The 26,510-nt window shown below is 40.2% G+C and overlaps 1 protein-coding gene across 50 annotated transcripts in view; it reads left to right on the top strand.

Moving 5' to 3' along the window:
- Window positions 1–26,510, top strand: part of ANK2 (ankyrin 2) — a 371,582-nt gene that overhangs the window by 162,908 nt on the left and 182,164 nt on the right. For 11 of the 50 annotated variants that reach the window (XM_074823484.1, XM_074823492.1, XM_074823486.1 and 8 more), the window contains exon 1: window positions 11,699–12,387. The exons of 13 other annotated variants lie outside the window; for them this stretch is intronic. In XM_074823484.1, the coding sequence (XP_074679585.1) occupies window positions 12,265–12,387 (123 nt within the window). In that variant the 5' untranslated portion in view covers window positions 11,699–12,264. Of the gene's footprint in view, window positions 1–11,689; window positions 12,388–26,510 lie in introns of those variants that run through there. 26 more of the 50 variants (XM_074823457.1, XM_074823456.1, XM_074823459.1 and 23 more) reach the window with 4 other exon arrangements.

Here is a 26,510-nt window from a genome sequence, read left to right on the forward strand (position 1 = left end):
CTGCCTTTTCCATATAAGCCAGTTAACTGCTGCTTTGAAACTACTGTAATTGTTAGTGTCTTGGAAGAACCTGCATGTCTTGAAAGATATTCTTGGTCTGGCAGCTTTGTGAAGAGGAAGGAGGATAGCCTCTGCTCAGCACTCTCCTCACAAGCACTTCAGGAGTGCTGATGTGGCAGAGCAGAATTAAAATGCTGCCTGTAATCCAGTGATGTATGTTGTGGAGATACAAGCTTGTTTTGCTCTTTGCAAGAGTTTAAGGATGATAAATTGAGCTGTGAGGGGGAAGCCTGGGATGAAGTATGTATTTTGTCTAGACTGAGATATTTGGAGTTCTTTTTGTCCTTCTTTTTAACATGAAGTCTCTTATTTGCTGCCCTTATCTCTTTCCATTGTAGAGCACAGCTTTAACCCCTGTGAATAAATCATCTGCCCTTTTGCCACATACATGCAAACTGGTATGGCCAGCTCTAATTGAACTGGTCTGGCAGCTGAGGATCAGTTTTGCTTAGATTTTTTGCAGAAATATTTCTAGTCCATTCCAACCATGATTCACTATATCAATTTAACTATGATCGGACACATGTCTGATTTTTCAAAGAAGATTCTGTGTATGTTCTTGAGAGCATCTCATTCTACACGTTGCAAACTTCCAGGACTCCAAGCAAAAGCATCCCATTTTTGACTTTCAGAGTAAGGTCAAGGAAATAGATAAATTGCCATACTCTTTATTCATTGTTTTAAATGCTACTGTCTTGGTGAAATGTAGGGGGATCATTTGATGCACTCGACTGAGTTACAGTAACGCTTCCAATGATATCAGGCATGTCAAATTACAGCATACTTTTGCAAGGATACATTTTTTGGTAATGATCTCTGCAATGCATTCTCAAATCTCCATAACAGCAAAAGGTTGTTTGGGAAAGTGGTTCAGACAGCTCCCTTTTTGTAAGGTCTTTATTCCCAAGGCTCTCAAGAAGTCACAAAGTGTTTTTCAGAAATGATTCCTTTTAGAAAGACCCTGCTTTTAAAGTGAAGATGATGTTTAATCTAGACAGAGGGCTGTCTTTATTCTAGCTATGAATTGGGACCCATTCTTGTTAGTTGTTTGAGAAGACAAGCTCTTCATCCTTGTCTTCCACAGGGATTAATGGAAAAGTCAGGAACAAATTCATGGTAATGTATGCCTTTCTGTGTGTCAGACATGTCTTTTGATTCTGGGGAATGCTTTCTTTCACATAACTGAAGGTGTACTGTTACGGACAAGTTCTTTTACCTGGTGGGACACATTTCACAGTAAAAGAAAAAGCTGTGCATCAGATATACCTTCCTGTGTTTAGCTTGAGACATACAGTTGCATCTGCAAATTAGTGTCAAATCTAGAATATTTTTGTCTTCAGTACAAGTTCAGAATCAGACCAGCCACTTCAGTTCAATGTGAACGCTGTTCTGGCCCGGTACACTTATGTAGATCAGTGATACAATTATCCAAATCATTTCAATCTCTCCGTCTAAGGAAATAGTTTACTGAGGGCCACATTTGTGCTTCTCAAGTGCAGCACTGTGGAGGTGATCTGCAAGTTGCTTTCACAGGAAGCCAAGCTAAGCTGCTTCTTGACAGACCATTCAAACCGACTCCAGTAAACTTCCTACAGCCAGAATTGATCTCTTAAATGTCTGAATGCTGCAGAAACTCTAGCCATTAAAAATAAGTACAATTCTTAATATAAAAATGTGTAATGTAAATGTAAAAATGAAAATTACCATTCCATAGTCCTTGAAATGCCCATAAATACTAGAAGTATGTATGACAGCAGTGGTCTCACATGCTTTTTGTGTCTGTGAGGAGTTTTTCATTATATGATTTCATAAACAGGGGCCTGGAAGTTAAAAATTAAAAAATATATTGCAGTATTACTTTTAGGAAGGACAAGGAAAAAGGATAGTGTTTTGAAAGTGAGGTCTACATTATGTTTTTTAAATCATAGAAGGACGATAAGCTTACATCCTCTGATTTCTGAGGAATCTTCAGCTGACTCAATGACTGTTTCAGAATTGATACTCTTTAGAAAAGATATATTTAATAGGTTATGAAATGCTTTTAAAAAGTCACCTGGCAGGTGCTTACTGAAGAACGTAAACTATTAATCCAAAAGCAGCAGAAGCTCATGAGGCAGGGCCCTTCAGCAGCCAGTTATACCCTGGTCAGAGGCCTATGGCCTCTCATTGGGTTTGGTCTTTAAACCTTGTTTTCTGACTTTATCACATAGGGAAAATGTTTCTTCATTTCTGCTATCTCAGGGGTGTTTGGATCTTCTCAGGTGCTTTCTGTAGAAATTCCCTGGTAGTCTGTACTACCTTTGGGCCACCAAGGATTTCACAGTGTATGTGATACACTGAGCATCTTACTCTGCCTTATTCTGGTCTACCCTATCCTAACTGGTAGTGGGACAGTGGAATGGAGGCAGAATCTGTACAGTAGGACCTTTGTCTTATGGAGTTAGTCCTTTACTGCCTCTTTGTAATCAGTGTCAGGGCCTTTCATCTTGTTTTCGGCAGGATGTTACCTTAGGGGAATTTACAATTTCATTACTGAAAACCCTATCCAGCTATCTTTGGAGACTGTTTAAGAGCTCTTCAGAGAGTTACGTGGGGAAATATGACTATGGATAAAGATTACTATTGGTGTCCTGAATAGACTAAACACTTACACAAACCTGGATGCTTACTGCAACATTCATACCTGGAGCAATGGTCTATTTTAGCCATCCCAAAACTTTGTGCTTGGGCTGCTGTAATGCTGCAATAACTTGTCTTGAAATGTGAATCTGTCGCTGTCTTAGCATTACTTGACCAGGAGAGGGGGATCATTTGCCATTCATTTCCCCAGGCACTCGTGGTGGAAAATACAACACTGAATGTTTTGCACTTAGCTTGACTCCATGTTTTCAACAGAAATAAGCGTATGCCGCAGTAACTAGGTCTGGCTTTCTTGAATTTTGAAACTTTTCAGCTGTTCTAGTCCTGGGATTTTAGTCCAAATTTATTATTTTGTTTTCAAGATCTAGCATTCACCACTGATGAAAATATTTAATTAGAAATGTGAGGGTTCCTCATGGTGTCTTTGCTTCACTTGCAGTGTCTGGGCAGAGGATCTTGGAGGTGAGCAGAAGCTCAGGGTCGTTAGCTCAGAGCGTGCAGTGTGCCGTCCACACCCCTGATCGCTGGGGCCCACGTCAGATCGGAGATGGAACCGTTGGGCAGCGCTGCCAAACGCACGCAAATACCCACGTGCAGAGGGGACCAGGCCATGTCCCCAACAGCTCCCGCCTCTTTGGGTTCGCTTTCCTGATGCTTTTCTGCACGCCTCGTTGCTTCTCTCACCCTGGGCTGCGGAGGCGGCGGGCAACGCCCGGGTCCCGGCGGGCAACCCTCGGTCTCGGCGGCCGGGCGCTCTCCATGGTGCTGCCCGCCCGCCGCCCTGCTACGGCGCCCCCGCTGTCCCTCAAACGCGCGAGCCCTGCCGAAGGTGCCCGGGAAGAGCGCTGGGGGAGCACAAAGCTCTCGTCCTTGGGAGTGTCTCTGTAGTAAATCCCTCCCATCATTTTTTCAGTCCTTGCCAAATAAACGTGTGCTACCGGTACAGTTTGGCTGTAGGCTAGAGGAATTCAGTACACCATAGGCAATAATGCTATTCTATATATTGGTTTGATCAGACTTGGGACCTCTGAAATTATTTGGGTGGGGGGAGAAACTCTAAAAGTAAAGGAATATCAATCTTCTTTCTTTTGTGAGGAACAGGTGGTAAACATCGAGCTTAGAAGAAGGGTTTAATTTCTTCATGTGTTTAATATGGTTGTTAATTTGGGGAGTATCTAAAAACAGTATTTGAGAGCTCTTTGAGAATCCTTAATACAAAATTTTATCCTGTGTTTTTATAAATGAGTATCAGATAGGTCTAGTTATAAGCAGTGGGAAAATGTGCTTGAAAGGTATCTTAAATGATACACCTCTTTGCCCTAAGTATTTGATGAAGCAGTGCATTTTCTAACTCTTCTTTATGTTGTTATTAAATCAGATGAGCAGAAGAGAAAGGAAATACCATTATTTGCTTTAGAGCAGGTATACTAGACTTCTGCAGGTTGTTACTTAAGGCACAGTATTGCTGATGTATTTTAGAAATTGTGTAGTTAGAATCTTTCTTAGGACTGGTCATGTGTACTCACTTTATTTTTGGTATCCACTGTTGTGGCCTAAACATTCAGGCTTCGAGCCTGATTACAGGTGGGTAGGTGAAATCTAACCGTATCATTAGTCCCTGATGGTGTGTCAGTGATAGAAATGCCATTTTAGATAGAATATGTGTAGTAGACAGAAATATAAAGATGCATCACTTAGTCACGCTCTTCTTCTTCCACACTTTGCAAACAGAAACAAACTGTGAAAGACATTTATTTTGTGGGTCATTTTTAATTTTGGAAGGCTCATTTTGTGGGTCAGATGGCTACATATACAAGTGCATACATATACAATAACATTTTTACAAGTAGCAATCACTCAAGCTTTTGTTTTGATAGCTATGGACACATAAACTTTTAATTCAGGGTAGACAGGGCCCATTGAAATGTGAATCCATGTGACCTGGTCCAACACTGAAGTGCAGGCACACTTTTACACGTAACAGCAAGGATGCTGAAGCAGAGCTGATTACGTGCAGCATCTAGGTTGCAACTGAAAGGATTTGAAGTGGATGACATCTGGGTCATGCTGGTTTACAGGCTTCTGACACAGTGGCAACCAAATCTGTTTTCCTGTTATATGCTCTTGTTGTCCAGGCATAATTATTTTCCGTATTGTTATAATTTGTAAAGTTATTTTTATTTACGTCACCCTGAAGCACTTAGATTTGAGATACAGAATTCTGTTTCCAGATAAACAAATGTTCCTGTTAAATTGGTTATACACTGTAGTCTAGCCACACTATTGTAACAGGATAATTTTTGAATGTAATGAATTATTACATCAGATAAGTCTGTGCGGTTAGAATAAAGAGCCCTCCTTTTGACTCTTTAGACAGCTCATTGGAAAGACTCCCCTGGTTTCTGGGAAAAGAAGTAATAGGACTTTTTAATCACAAGTGGTAGGATTGATCCATCGGGGACACAAGTGAAATATATGCAAGTAGCTTCCAGCATATAACTTGCTTTCTTTGACTTTTTCTCAGATAATTACCCTTGAGCTTGAAATATGCCCCATCTCTCAGAGCTAATGTAATTCAGCAGTACCTGGCTATAATGCAAATGCTCAGGAAAAGGGTGGAAAAAAGTCTTTTGAGAACAGGGCAGATCATTATATGGGAAGGCGTTCAGGCAAAAAAGTTTAAAACACTTATTTTGATCATAAAAATCAAAAACGCTGAAGTCTTAGCCACTCCCTTCAGCCCTCTTGTCTTCCAGCTAGAGAGACTACATCTGGTCACACAGAGGTGGCAGATATCCACCTCCCAGGATTAGAGAAGGAGCATTCCCTCAGGGTGTTGGACCACTTGTCCATGGCACTAGGTGGGAGCTGGGCAGCGGGCAGGCTGAATGCAGACCCCAACAAGCTGCCCTGCCCTTGGCTGCACGTGGCCTCTCTTGCATTGTCAGCAGAGCAGAGACCAGACTGGCAAGCTGCCCCTGCATGGGCGAGTGACTGCTGCCCCTTTGCAGCAGATCCAGCAGATGTAAGTACAGTGACGAGGGAGTGCGAGGAGTGAGCCTGAGGAACACGCTGCATATTTTGGGAATCGGAGGTGGCAAATCTGCAGCACTTTCGGGATGATCCCTTGGCTCCTTCTTTGCATTACTAGCAGCTTCTGTCCCCACAAGATCAAAGCCAAACACAATAGTCAAAGACAAAAGAGGGTAGGGCAGGAAGGCCAGGACAGGAAGGAAGATGAGAAGGCACATTGCAGTGTTGAATTAAATGATTGTGGTCCTGATCCAAAGTCCATTTAAATCAATAAAATGTCTGATGTTGGCCCTTAGTGAGCTATTGGGTGAGGCCCTATTTGACTTAGTTAAAATAGAATGTGACGTCAGTATTTTCAATCAATATGAAAACTAAAATAAGTGGAGCGATATTTAGAATCAATGCAACTTAGCTGTTATCAGAAGACTGCAAAATGGGCACTCTTGCCAGAAACATCTATCTAGTTTATTTAGGATTCTGATGAAAAAAATATGCTTCTTGGTTTGCCAACTTTGACACAGCTGGAATGTCTTTACCTCATATTTGGGATATTTATTTAAATCAGAGGTATAAAAGGGCTTTTCTAAATCCTGTTCTTGGTGTTCAGAAAGTTAGTGGTGTGTGCAAAGCATTGCTTTGTCATGGCAGAGCTTGGACAGTAATCAAGGATGACTAGAAGGACTTTTATGATTTGAGAACGGCAGTTATTTTATCTTGCCTTCTTTGCTGGCCTGTAAGCTCTTGCCTGTGACAGTGGTACTTTGAATGTGTAGCTAAGCTGCAGAACTCTGCCTTAATATGAATGCTGGAAGTTCAGAAAGGTTCAGAGAGACTGAACAAGTTCATGACAAAGAGTCTGTGAGCATGTCCGTCAATCTGAAATGACCAGAAACTGGGAGAGTACTTGAAAATATACATGTTTGCTGCCTTCTACCCTTCGCTAGGTATCTGAGTCTTGGCCACTGTTGGAGACAGACTTCGGTCTCATCCCACAGTGATTAATTTTATGTTCTTAGGACCAAACATGTAACCATACTATCTCAGTTTCTTCATCTGTAATATATGAAAAATTAATTTATAAGAGTGGATGAATATTTTCAGTAACTCTTTCAAGATGAAGGTAGCTAATCAGTATCTTTCTTCTGGTATAATTATTAGTTGCATTTAAAGTTTGTCAGTGTTGAACTGAACACCTTCAAAACAGAAACCTGCTGTGCAAGGGAGGGTATGGTATTGCAAATATTACTGCGTCATCTGTAGTTAAGTTTTTAGCACTGATGGCTAAATGTGTCAGTGCTGTGAATTACACCCAGGTGGTATAACAGAAAAGAAGGGAAAGACATTAAGACTGGTCTGATTTATGTCTATTAACGTATGTGCCATAACTTGTTGCCCTTTTTCATTTCTTCTTCTGTATTGCCTCTTTCAATTAATAAAATAGATGTAATCAGGGTACAGAAAAAAGCAAGAATATAATTTTATATATCATCTTTTCTGTACTAGTTCAGTGACAGTCATTTCCAGCCTAGATCTTTCTGGAACACATTGTGTTCACATATTAAGTAACATGAGAATGAGAGACCGTAGAGCCCTTTTTTAACCTTAATATTTTTTCTTTTAGGAAAATATAAAATGAAACCTACACAATATGGATATGTGATTGCTAACTCACTTCCAGGGTTACTGTACCTTCAGAGCTAGGATAATTGCTACTGTGAGTGAGTAATAAATAAGAGTGGGGATTAAATGAGTGAGACAGGAGGCAATTTAGAAATGTAGCATATACTTCCATAGTTAGCTCTGTGCTTTTACTTTCCACAAGAATTATTTTGCCTTTTTTTTTTTTTCCTAGGAATATGTAATTCTGCAGACGTTGAAATGGCTGAATATTCTAATATGCACAATCCATCCGAATCAAAGTAGAATTAAGTACATTGTTATGCTGCTCTGGTACACCAAATATTTTTGTCCCTATCAAAAATATTCCTTCATCTCCATCCTCATCCCTCAAGAGAAAGTGTTCAGAGAAGAGTTTCCTGGCCAGAGGGACAAGGATGCCTACCTCTGACATTTACCCTGACTAGAATAACAACAGAGAGGGCAGGGTGACAGCTGTGCTTGTGGGTAGAGGTGAGCTAATTCTGCAAGTGGGTGCTCTCTGGTTTCTGTGCGTACACATCTCCAAGCCTGGTCTAACCTGTCCTGCCTTTCAGCAAGGAGGAGAAGTTGTAAGGACAGAGACAGTTATCGTATGTTTGCAAAATAACAGTAGATGTATTTGTTAGCTATTGCATGCAACTCAGGCAGTGCATCACTTGGGAGGGAACCTAATTCCCCTACAGAATTGTGATCTGCCTTGTCCAGAAAGGTCTTCCACAATGCTACACAAAAAGCTGGATTGCTCAGCTTTCATCCCTACCAAGCTATTGCCTGGGACAGCCCTTTCACACTTTTAGCTGTTTAAAACTAATTTTGATTTCCAGCCTATTTTCTGAATGTGCTAGCAGCTTAGAACTGGAAAGAACACTCTCCATTGTGGCTTTGAGGCATGAACGGCTTTTCCCACTCCATCACTGCCTCCCTTTTTTTGTAACTCTGGAAAATTATGAGAACAGCTTTGAGTCACACTTTTTTGGCATTATTTCTAGGCTTGGTTTTAACTTTGTTTTTGCACTGCCCACATGATTTATGTGGAGAGAACCTCATCTTTATGAGATGGACCTCTGTTAGTGGATATGCTTCAAGGAAGATAATCGCTTGTTTACATCCTCTCCTCTTGTACCCAATTACTGTTGCTTTTCATCCAGAAGGTTTCTATAGACAGAAAATGCTGATTTGCTCAGCAAATCATGTCTCTCTACCTGAAAGCTGGCAGTTAAAACCAAGTGCTGATCATGGCTGTGGCTAATAAAGCCCTGCAGTGCAGGAGCTTATTGTCTCAGCTGGTGGGTCAGGTTAAAACAACAAAACCTGGAGACTGTGAATTTAGGAGATCAGGTCAGAAAGTTAATGATTTATGCCAATTTGTAAACCAGGCAGATAGGAGCTGTAACCCTAATTAAGCACCCACACATCTGTGGATCTCTTGGTGAGGTTAGTCTCCGAGCCTATTCACAAATCACGCAGGGCGTTGTACAGGTTGAAGCCTTACAAGCTTTATTATGCCAAATGGGAATTCGTTGAATCTCATGAGTTACGTATTTCTACACTCAGAGGTGATGATGACAAATGCTTTTCAGAGAAAAACCACCCCTTTTCTGGTACTGTGTTCTTTTTATGTTGCTGTGCATCTGCCCACTCTCCCACTCCCCTCCTACATACCGTTTGTGGCAGCATCACTGTATATTCTGTTTTTCTTATGTAGCAACTTCACAATACGTTTTCTATGTTTAGGGGGAAATTGCTCAGTCTCCATTTTTACTGATCGGATCTTGAAAATTTCATCTTCAGACTGATGTCTGCCGAAAGATTTCTTTTTGTTAGAATCTGTATATGCAGGGCAATGACAAGCCATTTTCTATTTTTGCTAGGAAAATCTTTCTGTCTTAAAAGAGAACACATCTTTCCTGCAGGGACATTAGCTGTGTCAAGTATTAAGTGATCCATACTTTATGTTCTTCTCCCCAGATTAGATATGTTCTTTCCAAAATAATCTTTTGAAAGGTTGTTTTTGGTTTTGTTTTTATTTTTTGCCACACGGTGATGAAATATTTTTATGTCTCTTTGAGGTTAGGGGGAAAATGTTTATGGGACATAATAGTGAACTTACAGAACTGATCTGAAGTTCTTCTTTGCCAGTGATCTTCTGAAGAATATTTGCTATTTCATTTTGTCTTACTTGGCACCAGTTGTTCAATTCAAGTGTCTGATTTTTTTTCTCTTGTGTAACATGGGTTACAGAGTACATAAATTCCTTTATTAACTTTTAATTGAGTTTTCTGAAAGAATTATTTGAAACCGAGCTAATGATGAGCCTGCACGTTATCACTCATCAAAAGGTGACAAATTGTTTCATAATCATGACTCCTGCAAACCCTCCTGCGTATCAAACCCTACTGTGTGCACTACATATCAGGATGTAAGCATTTAGTGGCTTAAGGTAACCTTGAACCATGATTTAGGGAAATCGCAAGACCAGGATTTTTAAGTGTGGTGGCCTGTGATTTGGTCTTCTTTTCAAATTTCTGCCTTAAGATCCCATGAAAAGGCTGGGGACATGAAAGCTTTCCCACTGTATCAGGAAGGTAGAGTTCTAGATTACTACCTGTTCATTTCTAGTTTACAAGGGATGCTACCTGTGAGGTTCACACAATGTTAAGAAGGCAAGGCAAGCTACAGTCCTATTAAATAATCCACTTTTTTATCCCTTTGGCTGCCTCCACCTGTCTCACTTTGCTGGTGGCTGTTGCCACAGCTACTCCTTGTGTTTTAGCCATTAGTTTTGTGTTGCCTAGTTTCTCACAAATGGGAACAACTGTGAGAAAATTAGCCTGTATGTACAGAGGAGCTGGTAAAAGGATTGGCTGGCACTCTGTACCCTGCTTCTTCTGATGTCTTCTTCCACTAGAGAAATACATTTTTGACTGTATGCACAGATCGCTGTCTCAAACATGAAATAGATGCCTGTTTTTAAAGATGCCTTTATAGTGCTTTGTAGTTTCCATATACAAGTACTTTGTGAAAATTTGGTCTTCAAAATTTGTGAAATTCTCAAAGTGAAACCTTACAGTAAAAACACAAGCTATCAATAATGATTAGTTCCATAGTAATAATAAATGGTCTTGGTTGACGTAAGCTGAAAACAACCAAGTTCTGTGGGTACAAAAATAATGTGAGGTTGGGATGAGGCCTGCTCTGTGAGCTATTGTCACATGAAGAGCTCACAGGCCATCTGTTACTGATGGTGGTGGTGCTGTGTTATAGTGAATTCATGGTGCTCGGGTTTAGTGGCCATTCAGTCAAATTTAGTTGGAAGTCAAGGAATATATTGCAGAGGGAGACCTGGCCAAGAGAACAGTTTCTTTGATTTGGTGATTTTTAGTGCTGCAGTCAGTGAGCTCCCATATCTCTAGCTTCTCTGGGGTGGGTAAGCCAGGGATGGAAACATCTCTGCTGCGTTGGAGCATCGCAATCCTCCTCTCCCTCTGGACCTGCCTGGAAGAGGCCTGATCAGTGGTGTTGGAGGGAGTTGAAATGTGATCAGCTCTCTGCCAGGGACTAATGCAAAGGTTCTTTTTATCTATGTGTGTCCTACTTTGATGAATAAATTCTTGATGCTAATGGTGTAACAGTTACCCAGGGAGGTGGGAGTAGAGCTTTGATATGATGGTTTTAGCAGGGGGATAAGCAATGAAGGAATGACAGACCCATCTGTCTCTGATATAAATGCTATAAACTAATGTCCCAAACCCAAATGATATTTGGGGGGGGAATAAGGGGGGGACTAATCAACAACATGTTGTCTCTGTTGGTCCACAGCTATAATCATTCTCCATCTTCAGCACAGGGCTTAATAAGTTGTCTTAGGAAGTGTCTGAAAGCAGCATTTGGCATTGAATAATAATGAACAGCATGTTTGGTGGTATTATTTTTACCTCCGTGGAGTTGAGCTGAGCGGGGCAGGCTGAGCCCAGATTACGCTGTGTGCTTCCCCGAGCAGCATCCCCCTCCTCGCTGCGTTTGGTTCGCTGCTTAATGCAGCTCTCCTGATGCAGCCTCACGTGGCTGCATAAAGGCACAATGAGGACTTGAATATTGCAAGCCGCTTCCAGGCGGCTCTCCATGCTGCCTGCAGGTGAGCTGGCTGAGGCTGGTCTGTCTGAGCCTGGCAGCTTTTGCTCCTGGTTTCCTATCGACCGACTCAGCAGTATGGGAAGATCGTGAGGAGGAGAAGAGCAGGGAAGCATCTGCTGGGCTCCAGCACAGACGGTCGCAGCAGCAGCAAGTCAGTAAGTCAGACTGCACCATTTTCTTCTCACCCTGCATAAAGGCGATGTGAGAAGCTGAAGGGAGCTGCCCCCTCCCCCACCTGGTGGTGATGCTGAAGTGGAGCCTTCCTCCCAGTCAGAAGACGCAGCCTATCTGGAGGAATCCCGAAAGACCTTTCCAGTTTGGTGATGTGTATTTAAAGGCCGATTCTTCTTTTTTTTTTTTTTTTCCTCCCCCCCCCCCCCCGCTTTTTATTTTACTCCCCAGCTAAGTCTGAAGCTTGTCTTCCCTTGCAGTCGCAGCCAAGCTGAAGTGGTTTCAGCCTGCTAGCAGATACTTGCCGGCTGCTCCCTGGTTGCGTGTGTGTGGCTGTGAGGACTTTCGCACATTGTGTGCATGGACGTGGCTCTCATGCTTCTGAGCTATGGGTGCTGCAGAGGCTGGAGCAGAGCTGTAACCTTTTCTGGGGTGCCGGAGGAGGAACAGTGGATTACACCGTGAAGTTCTGGCTTGCAGCCAGTGCCCTTGCGGAAAAAATAAATCACCTGGATATCCGCGTGTGGTGGAAACGGCTTCCTTGGAGCTGGTGTTTTCCTCTCCAAAATGGCTCATGCAGCCGCTTCCATTAAAAAAGTTCGAGAGTCTGAACTCGAAGAGAGAGAGAGAAACCTTGAGAAGGAAAGGAAAAGGCAGCGGAAAATCTCTAGGGCAGATCGGAAACGCAAGGTATGAGGGGAAAAACAGCCCCTTTCTCCCTTCCCCCTTCCTCTCTCTGTGCAGCACTTCACAGGTGTTCATTGCCATGTGTAATGCTCTCCCCTTCATTTTCCTGACCTTCCATAGCTTATTTCCCATTTGCATCCCTTCCCATCCTTTCTGAGCCCTGCTGTGGACTTAGCCCAGCTACAGTGAGATTAAAAGTGCTACCAGTCATGGCAGTCCACAGCTGCACAGGGAGCATGCAAATAAAAATGGCCATTGGCACCCCAGTATTGCCTTCTTCCCTTCATCCCCAGAAGAGCTAGAGCTGCATGTCATTGTTCAGGAGCCAGGTGTTTCAAGCCTCCAGCTGATCTGAAGAAGTTGTCAGGGAGGGAGGTGGCTGTGTTTGTGCTTTGCAGCGTGAAGGTGTGTTTCTGTACCTCATGACAGCATTTTTCCCCCCATTTCCCCTTTTTAGTTCCAGTTCCCACATCACCAGCAATGCTAAATGCTGCATGTAAGACCTATCTTGTGGTGCTAGGCGTCTCAGCTGAGTCGTTATGCAGTTAGGTATCAGTAACTGATCCTGGGCTAGCAGCCGTGATTCAGTGTATTTACACTGCACACTGCAGGTGTATTTTTCTAGCTAGGGCCCAAAACACAAGTCTGCAATCTGCTGGGCTTTTTTGTCTGTTGCCGGTGACAATCTTTGATTCTGTTAAGGCATATCTATGTAGATGTTTCAGATTTTGGGGAGATTTCTCCTAATTTATAATTAACTGTTGTTTTCCTTCTGTGTTAGAAATGGGGAATGACATCTCCGATTGCCTTGGGGAAATAAAAAAAGAATAAAAAAATCAATAGAGGTGATTTATTTGCCAGGTCGCTCTATAGTTTCCAAGGACACAAATAATATATGATAGTGGAGAAAATATTAAAAAACCTGAAGCTTCTGTTAAGGTTAGCTTTAGGACTATATTACATTGGGAGTGCCTGTGTTAATGCCTCCTCATTGCCATTTCTTTTCTCCCATCCCCAGAATCTCTAGATTGTGGTATGCATTAACTCATTCACTGACACCATGTTTTGATTCATTCTTTATAAATTTCTTCTGGAATGGATAATACCAAAAGACATAATCTGTCCTTTTTTTTCCCCTTTTTCTGCTACATTGCATGTAAATAGAGATCTTTCTGTAAAAAGAAAAAGAACACAATCCAGCAACGTAACATTTGAATTTACAGATCCTTTTTGGCAAATCTCTAGGATTCAGAAGCCATCTGCTCCCCTGGCATACCTGGGAAATTTTGAATTCATTTTACATTCAGTCTTACGGATTTTCATATTCCGAACTGCATGATTTAAATAAAATTACCGAGGCTGTTAGGTACCTTTGAGACTTTTGGATATGATCTCCCTGGCTTTTAAAAGGCTCACTTTGCAGAGTTGGTTAAGTTGCATTAGAATTCTCTTTATCAAAACAAGAATGTAATTTCTAATGTGTGCAGTGCTTGGATGCTGGGGCAGAGCTGCTTGGGGCAGATTGTGATTACTATCCTAATCCCCTAAATGGGACACTGCAGCATAAGGTAGTTCTTGTGATTACATTTTTGATTGTGGAATTCTCTGCAAAACAGCCTTTTAAAAAGATTTATTTAATGTGTTGATGTTCTTGCTGGAGGGTCTTTTTTTCATGTTTGCCCAGCACCCATCTCAGTTACTTCATCACAGTGTTGTTTTTCCTGATTTTCACATATCCTGTTTCATCAGTGTGTTTGATTCAAATGTGTGCTCTACTACTTTAATTAAAGCTGGATAGAATTAATACTGCCCCTTCTGCTATCTCTTTTTCCAGAGTGCTGCATATTCCTGACTGCAAGTAGACAGGCTCAGGCCGCATTCATGTTAGTAAGAATGTATGGTGATGCAGGCTCCTAATCAGATTTTCAGATCTAGGAAACACCAGTAGTCTTTACTTAGAAAATATGGAGAATACCTGAATGTTGTTTGTGTTTCTTCTTTTTTAATGCTCATTGGTAGCCCCTGCTTCTGTCCCTTTCACTGCGGCTGTAGCCTGCTGTTATGTAAACAAGTGCTTGGCTGCACCCTAAACTTGCCTTCAGATGGTATGGGTGTGGGTTAGGCTGGGCGTCTTCCCTCTTGCTCCTTCTGCATGAGACATACAGCAACACAAGTATGAGTTTGTTTATGTTTGTATGTATACATGCTCATACTGTGCAGAATTCATAGTGTAGAGCAGATTAGATAGATGAATATGTATACACACGCTCATATGCACAAATAATGTGCGTTATACATAATACAATATTTGTATCTATTAATCAATTTGTGAGATATATGTATCTGTGAGATACATATTTATATATGTCACTGAACTTGCTGAAGAAAAACAAATCTTTCTACTGCGAAATGTAACTGTCTCCTAGTAGGTGCAGAGCCCTCTCAGTTTTTGTTGACTTCCTTGGAACATGGAGGCAATGAACAAATTTTATGTGCAGGCCCATGAGAGACAAAATGTAAATGAATATTTTTTGATTGCTCTCAGCACTTAAACTTTTTCTACATATGGGGAATATGGTCCCAGCTTTGTGATTTATTTAAAAGCTATATTGCATTGCAGTGACTGGATTTTCAGTACAACAGAAATCCATTTTGTTTGTGGGAAAGACAGTAAGAGGAGGAACATGCTAATGTTGGTATTGTGAAGTGTCTTTTCAAAACTTCATTTGGATATACACCGTAATACCGATACATGTTGTATGCATGAAGCACTGATTTGGCCTTGGGATGGAAACTTTGACCCTGGAACATCCCGATTATGCAAAAGAGGATAATGAAAGGCTGTGACTTTAGCTTTGCCACTCTGCCAGCATGTTGGGCATCTATTAGTACTGTCCCATGCTTCTCCTAGTTTCCAGGGATGCTGCAGGGTGTGGGATCTTTGTGGCTTTGCCTCTTGAGCATTTTGTTTAATGATGTTGTGCAGTGTGATCATCATCTGTCTTGCTAGCAGCATTACAGACCATGGCTGTAGCTTCTATGCTTGTCGGGTAGGACCAGAATGTTCTTAAATGTCATCACATCTGCTACTTGACACAGCTCTGGACAATAACAACTCCCTGGCCATTAGCAGAGCTGGGAAAAGGGCCAGCATCAGCAGCATTCTTGCTCAGATTATGGTTTTGCAGTCCTTAGACATCTGTAGTTTTTAAAAGATTAACAGAACTATTCCACACCCACAAATTGAAAAGAGGTGTTTGCACTGAAGACAAATTTCAAGACCCTTTCCTGCATTCTTTCTGAGACTGACTTGATTGATTTTTTAAAACCAGTTAACAAGAGTCAGTTCTGCTCATCTTGCATTCAGATGGGAAATTTTCATGTTTATGCATGCAATCTTTTCTTGCAATGTTGAAAGACACACACTGATCCAAATACCCACATGTAAACAAAAAAACCCCAGTGGTCTGGGTAGTTGCATGGATACCTGAATGTATCAAGAGCATTAAAAGCCAGGTACTAACACAGGAGGTGAGCAGCTTAAAATATGTAGATTTTATTGAAATTTAGGCATGACTAATTCCATTATACCTGAATTCAGGATATGTAAGGCCCGGCTCCCCTTGCCTCCCATTGTCTTTTGAGATTGCTGAATATGGCTCATCTTTTGCAGAGTGAGGAAAGGGAAACGGTATGATTATGTGATGGTCACTCACTGAGTCAGCAGCAAAGCTGGAATTACAGCCTTGGAATTCAGCTTCCTAGCTCCTGGCAGTATGTAAAACACACTTAACTTTTCCCTGTCTAAAATACTTTTCAAAGCAGACAGAACTTCCTGTCTTTGCATGTGACAAGTGTTTAAAAGATTTTAAAAATCTCACGGAAAATAAAGTCACAAATTGGAAAAGCTGTTATCAAAAATGGATTTTTCTGCCAAATAAAACTGATTTTTGAATGTACAAATATGGTGAGCTGATGCCTGCTACCCTTTTACCATCAGTGATGAGGACAGAGTTTGATCTCTTGACTCTACTAGCAGTAAGTGGGTATTTATTTAGTATTTAAATACACAGATTTTAAAAAGTTTTTTTAACTTTTATACCTTTTTTTTTAAAGGCTAGCCTCACGAGTTCAGTATCCTTTAGCATAAAATACCCCACAGCATCTGGAATATTCACACTGCTTGCCGAAAGAGATTGGGAAACAATTGCATCTCAGTGAATTTTGTTATTCACTTGACACCCTAAGCGCTGTCAAAACTCACACAGAGCTACTGCTGCTAGGCAGTATCTGCAGAAAGACAAGGGTGGAGAGAGAAATAAAGAGCTGCTGCTGTCAGCAGAATTCAGGTGTGTATGGGAAAGAGTCAGTGTTCAGTAAATGGCTTCCATCACGTAGCAAGAGAAGACAGGGACCAAGTTATCTTTGTTTTCCTTCAACAGCAGACTTTTTTTTCACATTACCATCTCCTTTTTCACAAACTGAGTATCAGAAAGAAGTCTAATGTTACAAATTTCACATAGAAAATGATGTCACATTTGTCTCAGAACCATGTGGAAAAGTCCATTTGAAATTCAAGCATACCTTTGGCAGGAGAAGTGGGCATTTTTCATCTGGTGCATGGGCTCTGCGCTGAGGCTGGTAGCCACAAAGTTCGTCCCTTTGGAAAGGGCCAAAGCTTCAGTGAGGAAGGGAGGATATCGAGGAGGTGTGGAGGTATAGTTCCTCACTCTTGGTCACTCCTACTTTGGTTTATGGATGCCAGACAGTATCTCACCTGGTGGGAACATACCGCAGGATCAGCGTAGAATTTGTACTGGGCTAAGGAAGAGAAAGAAAGTCTCTCACTGTTTAACCTCTGTATACTTGAAGCTTTCAATGTTTATTGCACCTTTAACCTACTGGTTTTTCATTAGCACTGAATATGTCTTATCCATTCAGTGTTGTGTTCGTTGCCTTGGCAAACATCCTTGTGATTCACCAGAATTTCTAGATGTTTCAAATGCCTCTTCAACCACAAAAAAAAAAATTAATCTTTTTGGTGTTTTGTGAGTGTTTGCGTAGGTGGTGCCTATTCCTGATGCCCTTCGAGCATTTACCTTCTGTATTTCAAACTTCTATTTTCATTATGTAGATATTTCTTGGCATGAAAATAATACCCCGCTGTTTGCTTTCTTGTAAAATGAAGCTTCTTTTGATGACATTGCATTTCATAATAGATTGGTATTTGCTGCTTCAGTTTCTAGGTGTCCTATCTGAGGGGTGATGTGCATGTGACTGCAACACTGCTGAAGCTTTCAAGTACTCGGCTGTGTAGGCGCTCTCACTGCGTTTAACATGCATGTCCTGTTTGGTACATATTTCTCAGCTGAGTTAGCTACTAAGATCACTGTGAGTTTAATCTAAATGAAGTAAACCAAGCGGGGCCCTAAAATGATGACTGATAAAGTTCTGTTCACTGTTCTGCAGATACAGAATGTTATCATAGTGCCAAATGTCGCTTCTTTGAGACCTTTGCACTGCTTGCCATAACTGAACTGGGAACAAATGCACACTATTATGAAATAAAGCAAGCCAGAGGCTGTAGTAAAGGTGGTGATCTCTAATTCCTTTACTTCTGATGGGAAAGGAGCAATCTCCACTACAAGTTTAAATGTGCTCACCTTTATATTGTTGTCTAACCATATCATGGTTTATATGTGGTTTTTAAATTTAATTTTGATGGTAATTTTTGAAACACAAGATTTATTTGGTCTTAATAAATCATATGTAGTCAGTATGTCAAAACACAAATCATTTGTCTAAGTGTGTTTTTGGTATCTTGGCTAATAAATATGCCTCTTCACAGCTTTAAATTGAATTAATCCACACCTGGAATACTGGAGAAAACATTGTCTCGAGAGGCAGGATTGTGGGGTAGGTTAGTAGATAGGTATCATGAAGTAAAGATAGTGGTGATAATTGCTTCTTGCGTATTTAGTGAGGAGAAGCATGCCTGGACTTGGGTCTAGGGCTCACGTAGCACATGTGTTGCACCCACTGGTACACGTCCCCTCTGGCTAATCGGCATCACGAGCACAGGAGTGGTCTGAACTTTAGATCCTCTCTTGCTCCTTGTGCAGGAGGCGTGGGGTGAATGAGGGAAATGGAGCTATATTATAATCCTTTCACAGAGGTTGTAATAGTTTTCCCTGTTATTTCCCTCACAAGCAGATGGGGCAAGCGGAATACTTGGGTGGGGGATGTCTGATTTACTGGGGCCTCCAGAGCTGCTACTTTGTTGGCAGCCTGTGCACCACTCCTTGCTGGTAGCTGGGGCTACAGTTCTCATCTAGCCATGAGAAGACAGAGTGATACAAATATGTGTATATATCTCTTTATTTCTTTTTCCCACCTTCCTTTTCCGGATGGAGATAAGCCATCGAGCTCACAGGTCCATTGAGTGAGATACTGGGCACAGGAGGAGGAAAATGTGTTGCTGGCATGCTCAATCCTTTTGCACTGTAAACCTTGCTTGATGCAATCCAATTTAATGGCATACACTTTGGATTTTATGGCTGGATTGACTCATAATGTGAGTTTCCATAAAGTTACGAAAGTGTCCACTGTGTCTAAGTTTTCATCTCTCGTTCCATCTATCTCAGTAAAAAGAACTTTTGCTGAACTTTAAAAAGAGCAACCAAGAGAGAGAAGAAATGCCAGCACCTGCCTATGGTGACTCCTACCCTGGTCTCTACAAATTTAACAAGTGTGAATCCTACTTATCAGGAACCATGAGTGATTAAAAAAATTGAGAGCGCATTTACACGTTGAAGGAAATTATCCTTGATAACCTTCTGTGGCTTTTTGTTTGGTTTTGTTTACCTTCTCATAAAATGTCCTGTTACGTCCTTTGAATTGGTGACATTTTCTGCACCACTGGAAGAATTACTACATTATGGTTGGGCAGTTTTGTGTTAAGCATTAAAAGTGTTTAAAGGGAAATTTTACAAATGGAGGTCAAGAGCTAAAAAAGTAATGTAGATGTCAGATGTTAAACTGTGAAATGTCAAGCTTTTAGGAATCTGGCTTCTGTAATTCAGTCCCTCAGGCTTTTCCATTGAACTCCTGGGGTAAGTTTGGCACCTGAAGTAATAGTGGCATATGAGCATTGAGAGATCATACTTTAATGGCGAGATTTGGAGCCATGCCCTGGTGTATATATTTGCCAACATATAGTGCATCAAGAGTGTGTAATCAGTGAGTATGTCCGTAAGCAGTATAGTAAGATTATTGCCATTCAGGCAACAGTTCTTTCTCTGAGATGGTGCCCGCTTCAGCAAAGACTCACAGCCCAACTGGAGCGTGTTTCTGAGGATCAGGAGTGCAGGGAAGCATCGTGGGCAGCATCTGCCCAGTGATAGAAATTCTCTTCAGCCTTTTTGCAAACACATACATTAGTATTGCTTCAGAACTTAAACAAATGTGTTTTTGTAAATATGTATTTCTTGGTCAAGTGTGTATTTAAATTTATTCCTGTTTAGTCAATGTAGTGAAGATGGAAAGAAACGTTCAATGTACGATTCAGGATGCTGTTTGATATTGAACTCCTGTATGATGACTTTAAAGGCGTTGTAAAACTACTTTAGTGCTAATGGCTTACAAGTGAGTTATTGTGTAAACTGGAGGTTAATGAGGTGACTGGCAGTCATCCCTTCAAATTATTATACTGAAATAAGAAAACAGAAATTTAGGAAGTGTCATACAGTGTCATGCTAAAAATATTGTGAAGACTAGAACTAAACAAAGGATAGATCTGCTATCAGTAATTAAGGGTCCTGTTGACCAATGTAACAGAAAACTCTCCCCTTTAAATAATTTTCCATACTCATTTCTAGTCAAGGTATAGAACACATTCCAAAGTAGAGACCTGAACTTGTCTTTATTTAGAAAAAGATTTCCTGATGTCAGAGTCAGTTGTCAGTTGTAGGTCTACAACATCGGTCCAGTAGCATTTTTCAGGTGTGATGAAAGACCTTTGTTCCCCATAGGATCTGTTCTTGTCCTGACAAAATAGTGTGTAAATTCCTGAAGCTACTTCTAAATTTTAAGAAATTATTTGCGTTTTTGTGAGCTTGTCATCAACTTTATCCAAACTTAATTTTTTTCTTCCTCAGAGTTTTAGCAAAATACTACACCTGATAGTAAAACAGATTTCCATACTTTATTTGCTTGACTTTCTATGCTCACAAAATATCTTTTGTATTACTTTTTGAGAATGTAGGTGTTACTTGAAGGTTTTTTTTAAAAATAATTTTTGTTTTCTGCATTTGTCCCAAGCAATTCCTTTTGATACAGTCATTGTGGCACTGCATAGTTTTGTTTGAGTGTCTGACAAGCTTCTCTTCCCTGACTGGAAGCTACTTCTTTAGGGGAAGATCCACAGTTTGCAAGAACTGCTCTTCTATACTTAACTACATCTTGATGAATGCTCCTGTTAACAACTTGCTACTAATCCTTTAGCCTTAGACAGCTAAAATCAACACTTTTTTCCCTCACCCGTCTGTGGAGTTGTCCAGGTGTAAGTAGGAGTAGATACCCACACTGTTACATGATTATATACAGTATTAGAGCATATAATATGAATTTCTGAAATCTGACAAATGTAAATAAGTGAATTTCAGATGGTTCACAGAGTTGGCACTGTACAAGGTGCTAACATGTTGGCACTGTTCAAGGGTTTTTTCTTGGTAATTCTTTATAAAAGTTCCATATATTGGAAATAGATATAGTGTTTTGCTTTTCAGGGATTGCTTCAAAGCCACTCATTCCTATACTAAGACTTTCTACATGCAGATCAATACAGATTAATTGCTAGCTGCATTTGTACAGGTGACTGAAAACAAAGGGTGCAATTAAAAAAAAGTCCATTATTACCATCTATTTGTTGATGCTAATGAAGAATTTAGCATGTTAACCTCTTCAAAATATTTATGAGCTGCTTAGGACTTTGGAAAAGAGACAGTTATCCTTTAACTGTCCTTTTGCAAAATTCCCACCATATCTGGTGGGGATTGTATTGTGACCTTTGTTCCCTTTCTGATGGAGAGAGAATAAGAAAACAGAAAGAGAAAGGGGAAGGGAAGTAACACTAGATTAAAAAAGTTATTTTGTTTGTGTGTGTACTGAAAAGCCCATTGAAACTAATTGTCTACAAAAGAGATGGTTGGATTAGGTAATGAAAAATTTGCAGTGTTTCATGTTTAGAAAATAATAATGCGATGCTGTTATGGTATGTGACCTGAGGAGTGTGTGGATTTCTTTTTCCCTGATGAATTTATTTTTGCATATTTTTGTCTTATTTTTGTACGTAAAATAAAGCTGGAGTTGAGAACTAGTGCTTACCCAAAATGGATATAGCTCTTATTTCCCCAGGCTAGTAGAAAATTATTTCAGTCTACAGAATCATAATTACAAACCTTCCTAGGCTGTTTTTGGTTTAATAATTTAAGCTTATTTTAAATTATTTACTATTCCTGGCTTATGCTATGTCAGGTTGTCTAACAAAGACACGTCACTGCTCAAAACCAGTGAAGCTGACAATGCAACAGGAGACTTGAACAGATAAAAGCTAGTTAGTGCCTCACTGCTCAGACCATGATTTAGTTGGGAGCAGCTGAACCTTTTGAGCCTTCTTACTCTCCTGCTTCATTTTTTTTAAAGGCACCAGTACAGCAGAGAGGAAAGAAATTACATGCACCATGTTGATAATACTGTCGCTACTGTAGCAATTAGAGGTAGTAGCTAAGATCTACCAAACAGCAGAACTTCAGGCCCCAGTCAGCTAATGGAGAACAGTTATGCTCAGCAAGTACTTCCTGTTTTTTGCTGATGAATGTGGTACTGGACATCAGAGCTGCCTGGGGGCAAGGAATCGTTGCTGTTGCCCATGTTTTCAAGGCTCAATTCCGCTTAGTTAAGTCAGGCGACAGTGTAAGTTATCTCTGTTTTAGCCTCTCCACAGGTTTAGTATTATCTCTTGTTAATCACTGTTGGATAGAGATTATTGAAATAACACTGTTGATCTGTCTCATTATAAAACTTACATTCTTGCACCAAATTAAAAAAACCCACAAAACTTTATGTAACAGCAGAAGAAAAAACCCAGTCATTTTCCAAATGGTGCCTATTTCTTTTTATGTTGCTTATGGAAAAAATTATGTATGGATAGATACATTTTGAAAGTATTTTGGGAGAGTGACTTGACTTTGCGGGAGGAATTCAGTAAAATTGAAAACGCCGATGTGAGCCTTAAGGCTCACATTGATATGCTGAGCTGCTGTGTGCAAAGCGCGCTTGGCTTTAATGATTATGGAATCATTTTGTGAAAATGACATTTGCTGGAGACAAAGTGAATTAGATTTTAAAAAAAACAACTTATTTTGACTGGTCAGTGGCAATAGCAACTGATGTATAGCAGCAAAATTTTTCTGAAGAAATGCATGGAGACTCCATAGCAACTAGATCAAGTCTGTGCTATATTCTAAAATACTGTTGCTGTGTTTTCTGTGAACAAGCCAGCCTTCACCCACTGACACTGCACCCACGCTGTCTGTGCTGCTCAGCCTAATTGCGTTTGGCAAATGGCAACTTCAGAGAATGACCACTGCATCAGGGTTATTTTTAGGATGACGAGAAACTCCCTGAGTCGTCTTTTATTTCTTTTTCTTGATTATCACAAGGACCACACAAACCGTGCAGCAGTGTCTGAAAGGTAGATAAACCACTCAGTCACTTCTTTGGTAATAATTTATTTACTAACTTCTCTTTCCTTAGATACGGGCACTAGCAATATGTACTTTAATAGAGCTGTTTCCCTGAAGTAGTGCATGGTATTAACTTGGTGAATGAAAAAGGTTTCCCAAACAAGTGAAATCAGAAATAATTAATAGCTGTGCACAGAGCTAGCTCTGCATTGCAGCATGAGTTCTCCCAGGCTTAAGGAAGTACGTGCTTGCCCATCTTTCCTGTATCTCTAAGAAAGCCTAGCCTTTAACCTATTTGTTTTATTATTTGATTATCTGCTCTGTGCATGTGGTGTGGCATTGCTGCTGAAAATGCAGTTACGGAAGGAGTGCAGATACGATACAGTTATTTGCAGAGGTAAGGTGCCAGTCCAACAGGCACAGGGCTGTAGGCTGCTGTGTAGCTTTGAGTTATGCTGAGGGTTTGTCCCTGCAGCATTTGTTTTTAACTGTTGGTATGGTGCTCTGATGTAAAGCTTAGCGCATGTTTGCTCTTAGCAGTGTTTAGAAACTTCATTAAAATGGAGGAACTAAAGGAAATTCTGTGAGGGCTGCTGAGAAGGAACCAAAGTATTGCTTCAGTTTATGAATATGTAGGTAGTAGGAAAGGCTAATTAACATCAGTTTTCTCTTTCTCTCAGTTTAGCCATTTTGTAAGTCGTCTGGGTGGATTTAGCAGTACATACTCCTTTATTTTGAGCAATAAACCATCATTCTTTTGTAGTTTCTATGTAGTTGGAGTAACAATCATTGGTCCAGAAGCCTGAAATACAAGAAGTGGTATTTGATCCTTTTTTAATGTAACTGGTCAAACCAGCTTTAATATGCAAGCTTAGTGTTATGAGAACAGAACACTTGAGAAGCAGCAGCTTCTTTCTGGAAAAGGTTTGAGATGGACCAGGAAAATTTAGAGACAGGGAACTGGACCAGGAAAATTTAGAGACAGGGGAACTGGGATTAAAGGTTATAAAAGAAAACTTGGTTTTATAACAGTATAATCTTAACTCATTGAAATCCCTGAAAGATTTGCTAATGATTTCAAGAGATTTAGAATTTTTTCCAGAAGATTTCAAACAGGAGATAATTCACCTCATATTCCATAACCCTCTTACTGCTTTATATTTTCAAATGTAATTTGTGAACGTTTGTTTAATTTCTGTAATATAGCTCTGTGGTAGAAAGAGAGATTACTTATGGTGGAAAATAACGTTAAGTAAATATACCTTGAGGACCAAAATGTTCTTTAGATAAGTCTTACGTTCTGTGACATGTCCTGTTCAAATCACCATGTTGTTGGCATGAGGGGAGCTTTGGTGTTCTGAAACTATTTATAAATGTAATAACTTTCTAAAGATAATGATTAAAATAATTAGAGAAGCAGAAAGATCTTGAAAATCACAAATGGAATTGGAGAGAAATTTGCGAAGACAGAGGAATAAAATGAAGGCAGTTTTTCCCAACACCAGGAACTCGAGGTGGTAATGCATTTTGAAGAATGAGTATGCTTGCTTTGGCCTTGCAAAGGAGCTTCTAACCCATCTGAACATGAATGCTCAATATTCTTTGGTTTTACTTTTGAGAGTCATTTCCAGTAGTTGAGATCCTTCCAATCAATGGTCCTTTAAGTCTGCTTAGATAACTCTATTAAGGAGTTCAGAAAGGGCTATCTGAAATATGGTTTCCTGCCTATTTTAGCTTATAGTCTGTCATTACTTCATAATAGCATATATGCAGTTTAGAGTGATGCAGTCCCTACAATGGCAAGATGCTTGTTCCAGTTGTATATGAGCTCCTGTGGTAGTTGTACTTTATACAGAGAAATAAATGTGACATACATTTTAGTTAATTTTTGTGTGTCCTGAGGTTATTTAAACTTTTTTATTTAAACTATTATAGCTTTTTAAATTGTTAAGTAGGCTCATATCTTTGAATTCCTTGAGATTATGAACACTGAAACTTGCTGGTACTTAAATCTCTTAAGGTTTTGTGGGGGTGGGAGACCTCTATTGTCAGTGAGAAATGGGATCAGAGAATGAACAAAAATCTTCACTAACTAAATAGTGCTTTAGGGCACCTGTGGCTTTGCCTAGGATATTTGTGCAAGTGTTAAAATAGATACATCTTCACTGTGCAAAGATAATGCAGCATTAGGTGGTGGTCACTGATTAAACAGGAGGAAGAGTCGTTTTGTTATGTGTAGATAGTTTTTGTTTGACATGTGGAATATTTCTATAAAAAACATCCTGCAGTGGACACTCAGAGTTAGTCTAATATGTATAAAATATTTTAATTAATTTTTAAGTAATACCTTTAGTCCTTTTTTAATGTATGTGAATATTCAAAGGAGCCGTGGAATTGCAGAAGCATCCAGCTGAGGAATATTGGAAATGCATCTGAGTCATTTCACAAAAGGAATTAAGAAATTGTGCACAAGCTTCTGTCCCAAGAGCATACTTTTAAATATGTAGGTCAGGCTGTTGTTTAGCCCTTACATGAACAGAATTTCTACTGTGTAGAGTGAAAGCTTGACTTTGCAGAGATTGGAAAAAGTTACTAAGCGTTCATCATTATGGAAGGTGAAATATGGTCCTTATACTGCAAAGCAGTTGCATAGTCCTGCAAAATTGGAGCCGTGGCCTCTTTCCTTTCAGAGCCAAGGAGAGGGAGTTTTCTGTTTACAACATTTTTATTCCAAGTATAAGCAAAAAACACACCCCAAATGCTTAAGAATTGGCTATTCAGGGGCAGACTAACATACTTTCAATTTTTAATTATTTTTACACCTTTGCTTTCTTGCATTTTCTCCTATTCTTCCACAAAGTATTCTGCATTAGAAAATTGAAGGTTTTCCTCATACTGTGCTAAAACTGGCATGTTCTTCCTTGTGATGAATACGTGAGTTCATTTTGTACTATATAGCTTTTGGAGGGAGCTTAAGAAAAAGGAGAAAAATTCTCTTGATTTAAAATATGCTTTTAGAAACAGTACATGCAATGTCACGTGTGTGTGTGGGGGAAATGAAAAAGTAAAAAGCATGTACTGGAAACATCCCACATTGACAGCAATGTTGATGGCCTCACTGCTTCCAGAAGGACTGAGGATGTCTGACCATTGATAGACGAGGCTGTGGGTTGTAGAGAAGCTGGCTGACAGAACTGCCACAGGGTTTTCTTTCTTTGGCTTTTGTCCTTGACAGTCCTTTAGTGCAAGAGGGAGTTGGAGCAGTGACTGAGAGAGGACTGCCTGGCCAGGGATAAACTGATCCTATTGCAATCCAAAGGAAAAGATCGGGTTGACTTCAGTGGGTGCTGGAGCAGACTTATAGAGAATGGATAAGAATAG

Source organism: Strix aluco, chromosome 4 (assembly GCF_031877795.1).
Source record: "Strix aluco isolate bStrAlu1 chromosome 4, bStrAlu1.hap1, whole genome shotgun sequence".
NCBI classification, from domain to species: Eukaryota; Metazoa; Chordata; class Aves; order Strigiformes; family Strigidae; genus Strix; species Strix aluco.